The sequence below is a fragment of the Mesoplodon mirus genome (genome assembly GCF_964341445.2).
Source record: "Mesoplodon mirus genome assembly, chromosome: 5".
NCBI classification, from domain to species: domain Eukaryota; kingdom Metazoa; phylum Chordata; class Mammalia; order Artiodactyla; family Ziphiidae; genus Mesoplodon; species Mesoplodon mirus.
Genome location: NC_138980.1, coordinates 31372327 through 31391707, shown reverse-complemented (window position 1 = coordinate 31391707; position 19381 = coordinate 31372327). Strand labels below are relative to the sequence as shown.

General features: G+C 44.2%; 1 protein-coding gene across 5 annotated transcripts in view; it reads right to left on the bottom strand.

Moving 5' to 3' along the window:
- UIMC1 (ubiquitin interaction motif containing 1) overlaps positions 1-19381 on the bottom strand; it is a 191757-nt gene that overhangs the window by 125739 nt on the left and 46637 nt on the right. Inside the window, exon 1 of one of the 5 annotated variants that reach the window (XM_082622706.1) lies at positions 5472-5577. The exons of 1 other annotated variant lie outside the window; for it this stretch is intronic. Coding sequence is in view for 3 of the 4 variants with exons in the window: in XM_082622705.1 (XP_082478831.1) it covers positions 4924-5194 (271 nt within the window). In the remaining variant the exon portion in view is untranslated. Of the gene's footprint in view, positions 1-4923; positions 5235-5471; positions 5578-19381 lie in introns of those variants that run through there. 3 more of the 5 variants (XM_082622705.1, XM_082622704.1, XM_082622708.1) reach the window with 3 other exon arrangements.

Here is a 19381-nt window from a genome sequence, read left to right as displayed (position 1 = left end):
GGATCTTCCCAGACTGATGCATGAACCCATGTCCCCTGCATCAGCAGACGGACTCTCAACCACCACCTGCGCCACCAGGGAAGCCCTGGAGGAGTTTTATTAGAAAATATTTTGGTTGAAAAAAACCAGAGAAACTATGCTGATCCAAAACCATAGTCCCGGGGACTCCTTTGGTAGCGCAGTGGTTAAGAAACCGCCTGCCAATGCAGGGAACATGGGTTCAATCCCTGGTCCAGGAAGATCCCACATGCCACACAGCAACTAAGCCCGTGTGCTGTAACTACTGAGCCTGCGCTCTAGAGCCCGCGAGCTACAACTACTGAGCCCATGCACGGCAACCACTGAAGCCCACGTGCTCTAGGGCCCACGTGCCACAACTACTGAGCCCATGTGCTGCAACTACTGCAGCCCACGCGCCTAGAGCCCATGCTCTGCAACAAGAGAAGCCACCGTAATGAGAAGCCCGCACACCACAATGAAGAGCAGCCCCCGCTCGCCACAACTAGAGAAAGCCTGCATGCAGCAATGAAGACCCAACGCAGCCAAAATAATTAATTAATTAATTAATTAAACAAACTAAAAGGAAAAAAAACAACATAGTCCCATACTTGAAAAACAAAACCGTAAAAGGGATTATTTTTATAACTTTCCCTCTCTCTCTCTCTCCCTCTACTATGTCTTTGCTCTATCTCTGTCTCTCTCATGAACACACACACATACACACATACACACTGACTCAACCATATACCTCGGTTTTGGGTGATGAAATCAATAGACAGACTCTTTTGGAACCTTTAGAGAACAGAAAACTGAAACGCTATCTAGTGAGTAGATAGGGCTACAGGAATAAAGGGTGACCTGATGAGAAGAGGCTAACAGTAGTAAGAATAGTAGCACGTCCCCTAAAACTGGTTTGAAAAGAGGGTCTCTGTTTACTGGATTCACCTGGCAAGGCAGCCAAAATTAGGTTGTGCCAGAATAAGGTGAAATCCATTGCCACATTATCTGCTTACAACTTTATCTCTGCTCTACATAAATAATGGTGTTTCTAGGATGCTGAAAATCACACTGAATGTAATCTCTTTTCTGTTGCTTTTTCTCTCATACTGAATAAAACGTGGACGATTTCCACAATCAAAAAAAAAAGGGGGCTTCCCTGGTGGCACAGTGGTTGAGAGTCCGCCTGCCGATGCAGGGGACACGGGTTCGTGCCCCAGTCCGGGAGGATCCCACATGCCGCAAGGCGGCTGGGCCCGTGAGCCATGGCTGCTGAGCCTGAGCGTCTGGAGCCAGTGCTCCGCAACGGGAGAGGCCACAACAGTGAGAGGCCCGCGTACCGCAAAAAAAAATTAGCCAAAGAATCGAAGTACACATTTCTCCAAAGATTATTTACAGATGACAAGCAAATGCGTGAAAAGATGTTTAATACGAACAGCCATCAGGGAAATGCAAATCAAAACCACGATGTGATACCACTTTACACCCACCAGAATGGGTGTATGATCAAAAAGACATACAATAAGGCTTCCCTGGTGGCGCAGTGGTTAAGAATCCGCCTGCCAATGCAGGGGACATGGGTTCGAGCCCTGGTCCGGGAAGATTCCACATGCCGCGGAGCAACTAAGCCCATGCGCCACAACTACTGAGCCTGCGCTCTAGAGCCCGAGAGCCACAACTACTGAAGCCCGCACGACTAGACCCCATGCTCCGCAACAAGAGAAGCCAACGCAACGAGAAGCCCATGCACAGCAACGAAGAGTAGCCCCTGCTTGCAGTTGCAACTAGAGAAAGCCTGCATGCAACGAAGACCCAACGCAGCCAAAAATAAATAAAAATAAAATAAGTAAAACATTTTTTAAAACTTATAAAAAATTTCAAAATAAAATTTAAAAAGACATACAATAACAAGTGTTGGCAAGGATTTGGAGAAATTGAACCCTCATACACTACTGGTGGATATGTAAAATAGTGAAGCCTCTTTCGAAAACAGTCTAGCAGTTCCTCAAAATGTTAAAATTAGAGTTACCATACGACTCAGCAATTCCACTCCTAGGTAAATAGCCAGAAGAAATTAAAATTTATGTCCACACAAAATCTTGTACATAAATGTTCACAAAGCAGCATTACTCATGAGAGCCCCACAATGGAAACAACCCAACTATCCATCAACAGATGAAGGAATAATGTCACATCCATACAACGGAAAATTATCCAGCAATAAAAAGAAATGAAGCCTGATACACGTAACAACATACATAAAGCTTGAAAACATCATGCTAAGTAAAAAGAAGCCAGAAGGACCACATACTGTATGACTCCATTTACATGAAATATCCATATTGGTAAATCTGTATAGACAGAGAGTAGATCAGTGATTGCTTAGGGCTCGGGGGATTGGTACTGATGGCTTAGGGGTATGGAGTTTCTCTCTGGGGTGAAGAAATGTTCTAAAATTGGTTGTTGTGATGGTTACACAACTGTGAAAATACTAAAAGCCACTGAATTGTATATTTAAGTGGGTAAATTGTATGGTATATGAATTATATCTCAATAAAGCTGTTTAAAAAAAATTAACCTACTGTGACCAAGTCAGAACACTAGTTATCTCTGGAGGGTACTGACTGGGAAGGGGCACAGGTGACCCTTCTGAGGTGCTGGAAATGTTCCATATCTTTATTTGGGTAGCAGTTACATGGATGTATGTAGTGAGCTATACAATTAAGGTTGGTTCACTTCACTGTATGTCAACAACACTTTTTTAAGAAGGGCTTTTTTTAATAATAAGTATTTGTGAGTGAATGAATATTTTAATTAATCCTCATAAAAACCTAAGAAGTATATATAATTATTATGAGGAAACATAGGTTCAGAAAAGTAACTTGCCCAAAGCCACAAAGCAGGCACTTGCACATCTGTGTCTTGACTCCAAATCCTGACTCCCAATACTCCATGACTTAATCTTTGGATTTCTTCCAACTAGAACTGCTGCCTAATGTAAGGTATCCACACATAAATATTAGATGAATTATACTTTAATGCTTATATTTAAATTATAGCATATAATTTATATATTTAAATTATTAAATATAATTCAATAAAATATACATTTAAATTATATATATTTAAATTACTAAATGCTATATAAAGGCACAGAAGGCTAAAATTATTATAGGCTGTAGGAAGCTATATGGAGAATAATAAGACTTAAGGTGATCCTTGAATCTAAAAGAATATCATGAATAGGTAGGGATAAGTATGGGGGAAGACTGGAGGAATCATAGTTCCCTAGGAAAACACCTCGTAAGGAATAGTTTTCATCTTTTTAAGTGTTTCCTGTACATTTAGTCATTTAAACCAGGACGTTCAAACATGATAGCAGTGGTAGCTACACCACCAAATACATGTAATTCCTTAAAGATATTTAAACAAGTAAAAACTCTTCTCCCTAGCACAGAACCACCTTCAGGCTCAAAATGGGTTTTCAAAGAATCACAGCAGATAAGGGATCAGTAAGAAGTGTTAAGTAGAGGCACCCCACAGATTTCAAAATCCCAGTGCTTCATGAGATTTAGCCACACTATTTCCACAGAAATTCTAAGAGTAAAAAGGGCACTGCTCAGCCAATTTAAATGAACAACCTAACATATAATTCTACTATTTAAGTTGCTACCCTTCAAAATGAAAAAAAAAAATTAAAATCACTAAAATAATGGCTTATCTTCAATTACTTGAACAGAGGCTACAGAATGAATTACCACTGTGTCTGCAAAGAAGGAACAGTGTCTAGATGCCAACAGTCTCTTCTTAATCATGACAGTTAGAAACAAAACGTCTCTAAAGAATGCACAAGCAGGAAAGGTGACCCAAAAATGAGACTTGTTACATCACAGGTTGGTAGTGTCCTTGAAAATCTCCAATTTGGAAGATATTATTTTTCTTTTTTGTTCAGCACTTCCACCATCTTGATCTATATGAAGACCAATCACTGACAAGATAATTTAAAATCTTGACATTCTCCCTACCAAACCTGTCAAAATTGCTCTGAAAGCTTGGGGGCATAGAGACCTTAACAGTCCTCTATGAATGATTGACTTTTACGCCTAAATAAGTCACCATTCAAGAAACTTGGTACCAAGCTCTTCATCAACTGATCAGCTTGACTGTTTCTGCAGTTTAAAAAAAAGGTAAACGCACACCTACACACACACACACACACACACCTGATGCTCTATTTTCCAGTTTATACTCAGCCTCAATTTAGGACGAGTGTGTAAAAACAGAATCCAAACACACTGAGAAATAATTACAGTTATTTACTGAGTCCTTGGACACTATTTTAGGTACCTCACATGCATTATAGAGGTTACTCCTCCCAATAACTCTATGTGGTAGGCATCATTATTTTACGTTATTTTTATCACGATTTTACACGTTAGGAAGCATTCAAAATCAAACAGCTGGTAATTTCTTAAGTTCGTAAATGGGAAAGTCGGGAATTGAAGCGCGATGTGTCTGATTCCAAAGAGATACATTTTTGGATTCAACTAAAAGGCACTGCCTCTGACAGGAAAAAAATAAAGACAGTAGCATAAACTTTCACTTTTTCCTGGGTGTTACTCATTCTCAGTGACTAAATACAAGAACAAGAACACTGGAGTCAGTCTGGCTGGATTCAAAAGCAGCTCAACGACTTAAGCCATGTGTGTCTTCGATCCTCAGTTATCTAATATGTAAAGTGAGGAGGATAAGAGTACCCATCTCACAAGATTGTCGTGAAGATTCAACAAATGTGTAAAAGGCCTGAAACACTATCAGCGTACAGCGCGGAAACATACTAGTTCTGTGGGAGAGGAAAGTGGTAAATGATGATAAGGATTCCCAAGGAACATCTTTATATCTGGGCAAAAAAACTAGACAACTCACCAACAAAACAGTAGCCTGAAGTAGGGAGGGCGCGTGAGGAGAAAGGGGCGGAGGGGCCCAGTCGCCCTGACTCCACGAGAAGTCCCGGCTGTGGGACCCCGCGGAAGGAGGCTGCACGGACGGAGGCCGCTCGCGGGGTGCTCAGCGTGAGGAAGACGCCTTCGAGGGGCTGGCGGGAACCAGAGCCCTTCGCCGGGGGACGCCGGGGACAGTGAAGACCGCACCCTGTGTGTGAGGGGCGCGGTCCGGGCACCCGAGGGCGGAAGCCCATCCGGCGTCACCAGGGGCCCACCCGGCCTCGAGAGGCGCCCAGTATCCTGAGGGGCCATCCCCGGTTTTGCAAGGGGCCTACCCCGCCGTCCCAAAGGGCCGTCCCTTCAGGAGGCGCCCACCTCGGCGTCCGGAAAGACCCGCCTCACCGTGGAGAGGGCCCTACCCCCAAGTCAAAGGCGCCCCTCCGGGAGAGGAGCGGGCCGCGGCCCCCCTGACGGTGAGAAGGAGGCGGGAAGCAGGCGGGCGGGAGGTGTACCGAAGCGGCAAGTACTCACCGACCGGTCCCCGCCGCTTCGCTGAGCCCCTCTTCTCGGGTGCCACCGGTCGCGAGCGTCCGCAGCACTTTAGGAACGAGGGTCGGCGAGCGCGCGCGAAGCTCGCCTGAGGTACCGCGGGGAGACAAGCTCTCGGCGCATGCGCGGGCGTCCGGGGACGGAACCAACCCGCACTGCGGGGGGAGACTGCCGCCAGGACATACCAACCGTGTGAGGTGGGGGGCGCCATCAGCGCGAGGTGGATTCCATCTCCAAGGGCATACTGGGCACCTCCCGGTGGTCTCGCAGTTTGTTCGTTTGCTTTATCATTTGCTAGTGCTTTGAGGGAAACTAAAGAGTAGTAATAGGGTCCCCGAAACCCTACAGTTAAACCTTCAAAGGCTTCTCTGCCACATCAAGCCACCTCTGGCCCTGTCTTTGCATGTATCTAAAATTAGACTGAGGACTTCCCTGGTGGCGCAGTGGTTAAGAATCCGCCTGCCAACGCAGGGGACACGGGTTCAAGCCCTGGTCCGGAAGATGCCACATGCTGCAGAGCAACTAAGCCCATGTGCCACAAGTGCTCTAGAGCCCACGAGCCACAGCTACTGAGCCTGTGTGCCACAACTACTGAAGGCCGTGGGTGCCTAGAGCCCGTGCACCCCAATGAAGAGTGGTCCCTGCTCGCCACAGCTAGAGAATTTCGCCTGTGCACAGCAAAGAAGATCCAATGCAGCCAAAACTAAATAAATAAATGTATATAAATAAAGTTAGACTGAAATTATCTGATAAGACCACTTGAAAACTATCTCTGGATGATAAATGTTAAGTTAAAGTCTTCCCATTTCAGGGGAAAAAGGAAATCTGGGAAATGGAAACTCTTAGAGATGCCAGGTGGAAGCAAAAAATTAGAATAGCCACTTTTGGTGAAATTTAAAATGTGCATTTTATGACCCAGCAATTTCATGTGTATAGGTGTGCAGAAGAAATGTTCATGTTCAAGCCCACTTCCCTGTGAAAAATGAAAACAAAGGAAATGTACAATAAGACATGAATGAATAAAATGTGGTATGTTCCTACAATAAAATATTACAACAACTAAAACTAATAAATGAGTCCTATACGTATCAACATTTGACAGCTCGTAAGAGTTGTTGAAATAGCAACGTGCCAAGGAATATGTTACCGAAAATTCCGTCCTTGTCCCCTCGCCAAATGAGAATAATGAGGACAAGGTTTTGAGGATAAAGGAAAGAGAAATGTATTGATTTGCCAGCAAATGAGGAGGGTAGCAGACTAGCGCCTTGAAAACTATGACCTGCCTTCTGGGGAGAAAGCTGGTGTATTTAAAGCAAAGTCTTGGGGCTGGAGTTAAGATCAGAGGAACAAGCAAAAACAGCAAGAATGCCCGCCCACGTTAATCAGTAACAAAGAATGCACAGTAACAAAGAATTTAAGTTTTAGTTCCCAGCAAAGGAGGGAGAGAATGGGAAAAACAGTTTAGAAATCATTTGTTAGTTTTAGCCTTGTGGCTCTGTTATGTGTACATGTGAAATGATTTATGTAAATTTAAAAATACATAGAATGACAGTATATACTGATTATGGAAAATATATGTGTGTAAGTATAGAAAATGAACTAGATGAATATATGAATACACACTGTGATAATATGACGGCAGGAGAGTGGGGAGGGGTGGAAGCCAGGATAAATGGAAAGGAGGAATAAAGAGCACTTCTGAGAGGTCTGTCATGATTTCTTTAAAAAAAAGAAAACTAAACAAAATGTTAACAGTTGGGTAGCTGAACTACAGGTACATTATTCTTAGTACTTTTTTTGTAACATTTTATTCTGGAATGCCCTTTTCCTATTCCCTCAACTCATCTACCTCCAATTGATCCGCCAAAATCCAGCTCAGTCAATTCTTCCTCTGCTTCCTCTAACCCCAATTTGAGGCAGGAGACACATGGGCCCCCAGGGCAAACAGTTTGAGTTCGTTCCTCGTGGACCAATACTCCGAGACGGAAATAACAGAAAAATTGAGAGAGGAGGCTAGGCCCTCCTGGGATAGACGATAAGAGACCACATATTCCTCATTCTTTTCTTTTAAAATAAATTTATTTAGTTAGTTAGTTTCGGCTGCATTGGGTCTTTGTTACTGCGCGCAGGCTTTCTCTAGTTGTGGCGAGCAGGGGCTACTCTTCGTTGCGGTGCGTGGGCTTCTCGTTGCAGTGGCTTCTCTTGTTGCGGAGCACAGGCTCTAGGCACGCAGGCTCCAGTAGTTGTGGCACACAGGCTCAGTAGTTGTGGCATACGGGCTTAGTTGCTCCACAGCATGTGGGATCTTCCCGGAACAGGGATCGAACCCATGTTCCCTGCAATGGCAGGCGGACTCCAAACCACTGCGCCACCAGGCAAGTCCCTATATTCCTCATTCTTGAAGTCAGGAGACCTCCCCAACTATACATGCACAGAAAGGCTCCTTGGAGGTCAAAAGAGAAGTGATGCTAAGTGATGGCAACTAATGCTCACTACCCATAGGCCTCTTCAGTAGAATCCATCTTGGCTAAGAGATGTGCATGCACACATGGGAAAATCCTGAGATACACCAAATATGGACTCTGAACCAGGCAAATCAAAATGATTGGTCAAAGGAAACATAGAAGAAATGCTCCATATAAGTGCTTCAAGCTGCCATGAGGGTACGACTCTCTCTCTGAGCCCCGCCCACGTGTCTATCCACACATAATGTACTCTTTTTTTCTCTTAATAAATACTTTACTTGTTTCACTACTTTCTGTCTTTGTGGGGATTCTTTTTCTGCAAAGCCGTACGGCCAGGGCTTTGTCACTGACGACCGTTCTAGTGGCTAGGATCTGGTGCTCTCACTGCCGGAACCTGACCTCAATCACTGGCCGGGAACTGAAATCCTGCTTCAAGCCACTGCAGGCCAAGGCCACCCGTGATCATATTTGGTACCGAAACCCAGGAATTCAGGAAGTCAAGGTAAACCACGGGCTTCACCCAGCTGTGGCTTGAGGCCCCTGACTTTCACTCTTGCTCTGTCCGCTCACAGCCTCGTGGCTCCCCCCAAAAACATAGGGGGTGGCAGGGGAATTTCCCAGGCCATGCAGATTCAAATAACACTTGGGTGGCAGCTGACACTGTCCTTTGGGACATGGTGGAAACATGATTTCCGACTGTGCAGGAGCCCCAGGGGTCTCTCTCTTGCTCTCCCTCTCTCTGTCCCATAAGGAACCCTCCACTACACCTTTCCTTCCCACCTTACTCGCACAACAAGGTCTCTTTCTCACTTCGTATCTCCGTGCCCTTTTAGGGAAGGATGTCCTGGATATTATTCCTAAACTGCATCCCCGCCCCTGCCAAACCCAGTGCTGCCTGTGTCAGACAAAATTGTCAGACAATTCCCAATTCTAACTTAGCTGCCAGACAGATAGAGCAAAGGATTTTGGATTCTTCTGTTGTCTAGTCTCTCACCTCACTCAATGCCCAGAGATTTACTATGAGAATTTCTATACCTCCCGGCCCTCGAGCCTTGAAACCCATGACATCTTCCACAGCACCCAACTCCAATCTTTCCAAGGGTTTGTCTTTGCATCTATCAGCCCCATCACTCCAGGCCTTGACAGCCTACACACTGCTACAGACAGCCTATCGGGCTGGCCGCTACCCAGAAGCCCGAATTACAAATTTTGTAGATGCTCAGTCGCAAGGAATACACCCCAGCGTTGGAAGACTTATCATAGGACATAAGCTCTGTATACAAGGGATCCCTCTTAAGGAAAGCCCTGGCAACCGGTCTGCACTGATTCAAAAGCCCTTCTCTGGCCGTGCTGAGGGAGATGCCCTGCACAAGGTACAAAGGAAGGCCAGAGACGTCTGGTCAAAAATTGATGGGAGAGTAGAGGTCGCTTGAAACCCCATCAGGTTCAAAGGGAATTTGGGGGACGCCCTGAACCCCTTTAGGTTAAAGTCTCCTGGTAAATGTTTCCAGGACACCAGATTCAATTCTAGGAGTACTCTCGTGTTCTCGGTTGCAGGTTACTCAGCATGGGAGGATCCCCCTCCAAGCCAGAAGAGACACCTCTAGAGTGTATCCTTAAGAATTGGAAATTTGGGGACTTCCCGGGTGGCACAGTGGCCAATGCAGGGGACACGGGTTCGAGCCCTGGTCCGGGAGGATCCCACATGCCACGGAGCAACTAAGCCCGTGCTCTACAACTACTGAGCCTGTGCTCTAGAACTCATGAGCCACAACTACTGAGCCCACATGCCACAACTACTGAAGCCCACGCACCTAGAGCCAGTGCTCCACAACAAGAGAGGTCATCACAATGAGAAGCCCGTGCACCGCAACGAAGAGTAGCCCCCGCTCGCCACAGCTAGAGAAAGCCCACGTGCAGCAGCGAAGACCCAACACAGCCAAAAAAATAAAGAAATAAAATAAAGAAATTAAAAGAAAAAAAAGTATACCAACAGAGATTCCTCCACTTCCAAAGGTCGGTCCCTTCTGGGACAACACTTCATCAGCCAGTCCGCACCTAATAGTAGACAGAAACTCCAGAAGTTACAATTTGGCTCACAAGCCCCCATGCCCCAACTCCTAGATGTGGGCTTTGGGGTACTTAATAACTGAGATCAAGCTGGGGAAGCAGAGAGAACCCAACATGAGAAAAGACAGGCCAGGGCTCATGCAAAACTGATAGTTGTTGCTGTCAGCCATGGCTTACGACCTCAGGATAACCCAAGGAGGCCAAGAAAAGTCGAACTATCGGTCTGGAGGTAAGACCAACAAGGGGGAGTGCTACAAATGCAAGTCAACTGGCCACTGGGCCTGAGATTGCCAGAAAGAGCCCCCCGGGCCGTGCCCAGTGTGTAAACAAACAGGTCATTGGAAGAGGGACTGCCCTCAGTCCCGAAGGGGAAGGCCCACTCCCGAGATGGCCACGCTGGACAACTGAGGCAGCCTGGGGATTCTGGCACCTCCCCCCAACAAGATATCTATCTCCATCAAGGACCTCCGGGTAGTCCTTGATGTGGCAGATAAGAAAATCAATTTTTTTAATTGATACAGGAGCCACTTACTCTGTCTTAATTTCTCACACTGGACCTCCTTCCTCCAAAAGCTGTACCGTGACTGGTGTCAACAGAAAGCCTCGCACCCATTACTTTACTGGGCCTCTCACTTGCCAATTTGAGCAGCGGTTAGTTTCACATGGCTTTTTAGTTGTACCTGCGTGTCCAACCCCACTACTGGGGAGAGCCCTTCTGAGCTCCCTTGGGGCCATACTCCGGTTAGGAGGCCCCGAGCCACCCCTTGTATTAACTCTTGACTAAGACGGACCAGCCAGAAGAGCAAGGTCCTATTCCCAGCCATATTCTGCAGGCAGTGGACCCTTCAGCATGGGACAAAGGAATCCCTGGAAGGGCCATAATGCCCAACCTGTAAGAATTAGCCTTAGGCCAGAAATTGCCTATCCTAACAAAAGACAATATACCATAAAGCTGGAAGCAAAGAAGGGTTTACAACCCCTCATAGATAAATTCTTAAGGCATGTCTCTTGGTGTCCTGCCAGTCTCCGTGCAGTGCTCCTGTTCTGCCAGTTGTTAAGCCAAACAGGGAACATAGGATGGTAAAAGACCTTAGAGCAGTAAATGACACAGTGGTCCCTATACATCCCCTCATGGCCATCCTTATAACCTATTAACCCAAATCCCTGAGGACGCCAAATGGTTTACTGTACTCAATCTCAAGGTTGCCTTCCTTGTTTTGCATGCCCACGCAGCTATATGGAAAGAGAGAGGGCTTCTAAATGCAAGAAACTCCCCTATAAAATATGGGGCTGAGATTTTACATCTCATGGAAGCAGTTCAAAAAACAGCAACAGGTAGCAGTCATTCACTGCCATGGGCACCAAAAGGGAACTCCTCAAATTTCCCAAGGAAACAACAGGGAAGATAGGGAAGCAAAGAAAGCAGCCCTGATGCCCATAACAGAAATGGCATTAATCCCATCCCTTACCCCGTCTAACGTTATACCCAGGTACTCGACTTCTGAAGAGAACTGGGCACGAGACAGAGGGGGAACTAAGGGAACAGATGGCTGGTGGCACATAGATCAGAAATTGCTCATACCTCTCTCTGACCATTGGAAAATTATTAAAGGGCTACATGATTCTCTCCATCTGGGGAAAGATGCAATGTCTACAATTTTTTTTAATAAATTTATTTATTTATTTATTTATTTATTTATTTTGGGCTGCGTTGGGTCTTCATTGCTGTGCATGGGCTTTCTTTAGTTGCAGTGAGTGGGGACTACTATTTGTTGCGGTGCACAGGCTTCTCATTGTGGTGGCTTCTCTTGTTGCAGAGCATGGGCTCTAGGCACACGGGCTTCAGTAATTGTGGCTCGCTGGGTCTAGAGTGCAGGCTCAGTAGTTGTGGTGCACGGGCTTAGCTGCTCCACGGCATGTGGGATCTTCCCGGACCAGGGCATGAATCCGTGTCCCCTGCATTGGCTGGCAGATTCTTAACCACTGCACCACCAGGGAAGCCCACAATGTCTACAACTGTTTTCCGAGTTTTTACAGGAAAAGGGCTCCTGCAGACAGTTAAAAGAGTTGCTCAAGCCGGTGCTGTTTGTGCCACTCATAATCCAGGAAGCAACCTCAAGCCTCCCCCTCTCGTTAGCCCAGTCCAGCGACGTGGGACTTACCCAGGAGAGGACTGGCAAATAGAGTTCACTCAGATGCCCTCTTTCCAGGGCTTCAAATACTTACTCGTCTTTATAGATACTTTTACTGGATGGATAGAGGCCCTCCCTACCAGAACAGAGAAGGCAACTGAAGTAGCTGAGGCACACCTAAAGGAAATTATTCCTAGATTTGGGCTGCCCCGTCATCTTCAGGGTGACAATGGACCTTCGTTTGTAGCAAAGGTCACACAACAGCTTTCACAGGCTTCAGGAATTAAATACCACCTCCATTCATCTGGGGGACCTCAGTCCTCAGGAAAAGTAGAACAGGCTAATCATACTCTAAAGAAAACCTTAGGCAAACTCAGTCAGGAAACGTCAGAGTCGTGGTATCGCCTGTTGCCAGTAGCCCTCTTAAGGGTCAGAGCAGCCCCTAAAGCAAAGACTAAGTTAAACCCTTTTGAAATGACATATGGAAGGCCATTCCTTACTCTGGACATGCTAACTGACCCAGAAACCCAGGCTCATCTTAGATACATTATAAACCTAGGCCAGGTCCAGAGGCTATACAAGAGCATGGCAACAGAGTACAGCCCTGTCCAGATGACAGTCCCAATCACCATGTTGTAAACCCCGGAGACTGGGTACTTTTAAAGACCTGGAAAAATGAGTCCCCTGGTGACCAGCTACTCCCGAAATGGAAGGGTCGTTACCAAGGCCTGCTGAGCACTCCTAAGGCAGGTTAAACTCCAGGGGGTCACCAGCTGGGTTCATCTGTCCAGGATTAAACCTGTCTCTACCCATATGTTACAGGAACCTGAAGACCCACATTCCAGCCACCCCTGTGGATCCACCCCTTCCTCAGAGTCTCCACAGGACCCAGAGGACCCAGGACAGCCTGAAAATTCCAGGTGGATGAGTGAGCCGCTCCAAGACCTGAAGCTCTTATTCAAAAAGGACAGAAAGATTTCTTAGACCCTAGGCTAAGTACCCATAGCCACTATCTTCCTTTTCCCTTCCAGCACTCCAATCCACTTACAGAATAATTGATATGCTCTGGTAGATTTTGATAACTATTGTCTTCTTTGCTCTCACCCTTGCTTTCAGAATTCACTGAACTTCTCTGCCCATGCTGGGTGATTTAAATATGACCCTGACTGGTATGTCTGTGAAGCTACTAATTGTCTTAGCTTTTCTATGCCTATTTCCCTTATCCACAGGATGGACAGACAACTCTCTGGCTCGCACTGCACAAACTCTTGCTTCCTCCACTCAGTTGACAGAGTGCTGGATTTATTTACCCCAAGCTAAGTCCATCATGGACCATAGCAACCCCTTTGTCCATCCCATAAGGAATTTTAGCCAAGTTCCTGATAGAAAATGGCCTTCTGCCAGAGAGACCCAAGGCTCAGCAGGACGTTAATGTACAGAGTCAGAATTGTTCATTTTCCTACTGAAGAAAATTCTAATGTCTCTTGCCTAACCCTCTCCTTAGCAACAGAAGGAGAGTATGAACTCAAACTGGGAGGATAAAGAATTGGCATTAAAGCACCCCAGCACTTTGTAATGGTCCCTCGTAAGCCAGAATTCCAGTTACCTATTTGTGCTCAAACCCTAACTCACTACCTGAAGGAAGAAGGATCCACACGGGAGAAGCAGATAGCAGGATGGACGTGGATGGAAGAGTTGGGTTTATAGCTGGAGAACATTTCCATAACAATAGAATTGGATGGCTAGGTTTTAAAATCATGGGTAAGGGGCTTCCCTGGTGGCACAGTGGTTAAGAATCTGCCTGCCAATGCAGGGGACACAGGTTCGAGCCCTGGTCTGGGAAGATCCCACATGATGCGGAGCAACTAAGCCCCTGTGCCACAACTACTGAGCCCGTGTGCCACAACTACTGGAGCCCGTGCAGCTAGAGCCTGTGCTCCGCAACAAGAGAAGCCACCACAATGAGATGCCTGCACACTGCAACAAAGAGTAGCCCCCCGCTCGCCACAACTAGCAAAAGCCCACGCGCAGCAACAAAGACCCAACGCAGCCAAAAATAAATAAATAAAAATTTTTTTAATTAAAAAAAAAATACATGCACACCAATGTTCACTGCAGCACTATTTACAATAGCCGGGACATGGAAGCAACCTAAATGTCCATCAACAGAGGAATGGATAAAGAAGATGTGGTACATATATACAACGGAATATTACTCAGCCATAAAAAAAGAACAAAATAATGCCATTTGCAGCAACATGGATCGACCTAGAGATTGTCATACTGAGGGAAGTAAGTCAGACAGAGAAAGACAAATACCATATGCTATCGCTTAGATGTGGAATCTAAAAAAAGGGTACAAACGAACTTATTTACAAAACAGAAATAGGGTTACAGATGTAACAAACTTACGGTCATGAGGGGTAAGGGGGGGAGGGATAAATTGGGAGACTGGGATTGACATATACACACTGCTATATATAAAATAGATAACTAATAAGGACCTACTGTATAGCACAGGGAACTCTACTCAATACTCTGTAATGGACTATACGGGAAAGAATCTAAAAAAGAGTGGATACATGTATATGTACAATTGATTCACTTTGCTGTACACCTGAAACTAACACGACATTGTAAATCAACTATACTCCAATAAAAATTTCAAAAAATAAATAAAAACAAAAATAAAAAACTACTTCCGGGCTTCCCTGGTGGTGCAGTGGTTGAGAGTCTGCCTGCCGATGCAGGAGACACGGGTTTGTGCCCTGGTCCGGGAGGACCCCACGTGCCGTGGAGTGGCTGGGCCCGTGAGCCATAGCCGCTGAGCCTGCGCATCTGGAGCCTGTGCTCTGCAACGGGAAAGGCCACAACAGTGAGAGCCCCGCGTACCGTGAAAAAGAAAAACAAAAAACCTCTTTCCTACTATGTAGAAGCAGGGCTCCTCAGAAAAAAGGCTGACTCCAGGAAAAGTACAAGATGAACCTGGATCATCTTTTTTTTTTTTGGCTGCATTGGGCCTTCATTGCTGCACAAGGTCTTTTTCTAGCTGCAGTGAATGGGGGCTACTCTTCATTGCGGTGTGTGGGCTTCTCATTGCAGTGGCTTCTCTTGTTGCGGAGCATGGGCTCTAGGCACGCAGGCTTCAGTAGATGTGGCTCACAGGCTCTAGAGCACAGGCTCAGTAGTTGTGGTGCACAGGCTTAGTTGCTCTGTGGCATGTGGGACATTCCCGGACCAGGGCTCAAATCCATGAACCCTGCATTGGCAGGCGGATTCTTTTTTTTTTTTTTCTTTATAACAAATTTAATCAGTTATACATATACATATGTTTCCATATCCCCTCCCTTTTGCGTCTCCCTCCCACCCTCCCTATCCCACCCCTCCAGGCGGTCACAAAGCACCGAGCTGATCTCCCTGTGCTATGCGGCTGCTTCCCACTAGCTATCTACCTTACGTTTGGTAGTGTATATATGTCCATGCCACTCTTTCACTTTGTCACAGCTTACCCTTCCCCCTCCCCATATCCTCAAGTCCATTCTCTAGTAGGTCTGTGTCTTTATTCCTGTTTTACCCCTAGGTTCTTCATGACATTTTTTTTTCTTAAATTCCATATATATATGTGTTAGCATACGGTATTTGTCTTTCTCTTTCTGACTTACTTCACTCTGTATGACAAACTCTAGGTCTATCCACCTCATTACAAATAGCTCAATTTCGTTTCTTTTTATGGCTGAGTAACATTCCATTGTATATATGTGCTACATCTTCTTTATCCATTCATCCGATGATGGACACTTAGGTTGTTTCCATCTCCGGGCTATTGTAAATAGGGCTGCTATGAACATTTTGGTACATGTCTCTTTTTGAATTATGGTTTTCTCAGGGTATATGCCTAGTAGTGGGATTGCTGGGTCATATGGTAGTTCTATTTTTAGTTTTTTAAGGAACCTCCATACTGTTCTCCATAGCGGCTGTACCAATTCACATTCCCACCAGCAGTGCAAGAGGGTTCCCTTTTCTCCACACCCTCTCCAGCATTTATTGTTTCTAGATTTTTTGATGATGGCCATTCTGACTGGTGTGAGATGATATCTCATTGTAGTTTTGATTTGCATTTCTCTAATGAGTAAAGATGTTGAGCATCCTTTCATGTGTTTGTTGGCAGTCTGTATATCTTCTGTGGAGAAATGTCTATTTAGGTCTTCTGCCCATTTTTGGATTGGGTTGTTTGTTTTTTTGCTATTGAGCTGCATGAGCTGCTTATAAATTTTGGAGATTAATCCTTTGTCAGTTGCTTCATTTGCAAATATTTTCTCCCATCCTGAGGGTTGTCTTTTGGTCTTGTTTATGGTTTCCTTTGCTGTGCAAAAGCTTTTAAGTTTCATTAGGTCCCATGTGTTTATTTTTGTCTTTATTTCCATTTCTCTAGGAGGTGGGTCAAAAAGGATCTTGCTGTAATTTATGTCATAGAGTGTTCTGCCTATGTTTTCCCCTAAGAGTTTGATAGTGTCTGGCTTTACATTTAGGTCTTTAATCCATTTTGAGCTTATTTTTGTGTATGGTGTTAGGGAGTGATCTAATCTCATACTTTTACATGTCCTTATCCAGTTTTCCCAGCACCACTTATTGAAGAGACTGTCCTTTCTCCACTGTACATTCCTGCCTCCTTTATCAAAGATAAGGTGACCATATGTCCGTGGGTTTATCTCTGGGCTTTCTATCCTGTTCCATTGATCTATCTTTCTGTTTTTGTGCCAGTACCATACTGTCTTGATTACTGTAGCTTTGTAGTATAGTCTGAAGTCAGGGAGCCTGATTCCTCCAGCTCCATTTTTCGTCCTCAAGATTGCTTTGGCTATTCGGGGTCTTTTGTGTTTCCATACAAATTGTGAAATTTTTTGTTCTAGTTCTGTGAAAAATGCCAGTGGTAGTTTGATAGGGATTGCACTGAATCTGTAGATTGCTTTGGGTAGTAGAGTCATTTTCACAATGTTGATTCTTCCAATCCAAGAACATGGTACATCTCTCCATCTATTTGTATCATCTTTAATTTCTTTCATCAGTGTCTTATAATTTTCTGCATACAGGTCTTTTGTCTCCTTAGGTAGGTTGATTCCTAGATATTTTATTCTTTTTGTTGCAATGGTAAATGGGAGTGTTTCCTTGATTTCACTTTCAGATTTTTCATCATTAGTATATAGGAATGCCAGAGATTTCTGTGCATTAATTTTGTATCCTGCAACTTTACCAAATTCATTGATTAGCTCTAGTAGTTTTCTGGTAGCATCTTTAGGATTCTCTATGTATAGTATCATGTCATCTGCAAACAGTGACAGCTTTACTTCTTCTTTTCCAATTCGGATTCCTTTTATTTCCTTTTCTTCTCTGATTGCTGTGGCTAAAACTTCCAAAACTAGGTTGAATAAGAGTGGTGAGAGTGGGCAACCTTGTCTTGTTCCTGATCTTAGTGGAAATGGTTTCAGTTTTTCACCATTGAGGACGATGCTGGCTGTGGGTTTGTCATATATGGCCTTTATTATGTTGAGGAAAGTTCCCTCTATGCCTACTTTCTGCAGGGTTTTTATCATAAATGGGTGTTGAATTTTGTCCAAAGCTTTCTCTGCATCTATTGAGATGATCATATGGTTTTTCTCCTTCAATTTGTTAATATGGTGTATCACATTGATTGATTTGCGTATATTGAAGAATCCTTGCATTCCTGGAATAAACCCCACTTGATCATGGTGTATGATCCTTTTAATGTGCTGTTGGATTCTGTTTGCTAGTATTTTGTTGAGGATTTTTGCATCTATGTTCATCAGTGATATTGGCCTGTAGTTTTCTTTCTTTGTGACATCCTTGCTTGGTTTTGGTATCAAGGTGATGGTGGCCTCGTAGAATGAGTTTGGGAGTGTTCCTCCCTCTGCTATATTTTGGAAGAGTTTCAGAAGGATAGGTGTTAGCTCTTCTCTAAATGCTTGATAGAATTCGCCTGTGAAGCCATCTGGTCCTGGGCTTTTGTTTGTTGGAAGATTTTTTATCACAGTTTCAATTTCAGTGCTTGTGATTGGTCTGTTCATATTTTCTATTTCTTCCTGGTTCAGTCTCGGCAGGTTGTGCATTTCTAAGAATTTGTCCATTTCTTCCAGGTTGTCCATTTTATTGGCATAGAGTTGCTTATAGTAATCTCTCATGATCTTTTGTATTTCTGCAGTGTCAGTTGTTACTTCTCCTTTTTCATTTCTAATTCTATTGATTTGAGTCTTCTCCCTTTTTTTCTTGATGAGTCTGGCTAATGGTTTATCAATTTTGTTTATCTTCTCAAAGAACCAGCTTTTAGTTTTATTGATCTTTGCTATCGTTTCCTTCATTTCTTTTTCATTTATTTCTGATCTGATTTTTATGATTTCTTTCCTTCTGCTAACTTTGGGATGTTTTTGTTCTTCTTTCTCTAATTGCTTTAGGTGCAAGGTTAGGTTGTTTATTCGAGATGTTTCCTGTTTCTTAAGGTGGGATTGTATTGCTATAAACTTCCCTCTTAGAACTGCTTTTGCTGCATCCCATAGGTTTTGGGTCGTCGTGTCTCCATTGTCATTTGTTTCTAGGTATTTTTTAATTTCCTCTTTGATTTCTTCAGTGATCACTTCGTTATTAAGTAGTATATTGTTTAGCCTCCATGTGTTTGTATTTTTTACAGCTCTTTTCCTGTAATTGATATCTAGTCTCATAGCATTGTGGTCAGAAAAGATACTTGATACAATTTCAATTTTCTTAAATTTACCAAGGCTTGATTTGTGACCCAAGATATGATCTATCCTGGAGAATGTTCCATGAGCACTTGAGAAAAATGTGTATTCTGTTCTTTTTGGATGGAATGTCCTATAAATATCAATTAAGTCCATCTTGTTTAATGTATCATTTAAAGCTTATGTTTCCTTATTTATTTTCATTTTGGATGATCTGTCCATTGGTGAAAGTGGGGTGTTAAAGTCCCCTACTATGATTGTGTTACTGTCGATTTCTCCTTTTATGGCTGTTAGTATTTGCCTTATGTATTGAGGTGCTCCTATGTTTGGTGCATAAATATTTACAATTGTTATATCTTCTTCTTGGATCGATCCCTTGATCATTAGGTAGTGTCCTTCTCTGTCTTTTCTAGTAGTCTTTATTTTAAAGTCTATTTTGTCTGATATGAGAATTGCTACTCCAGCTTTCTTTTGAT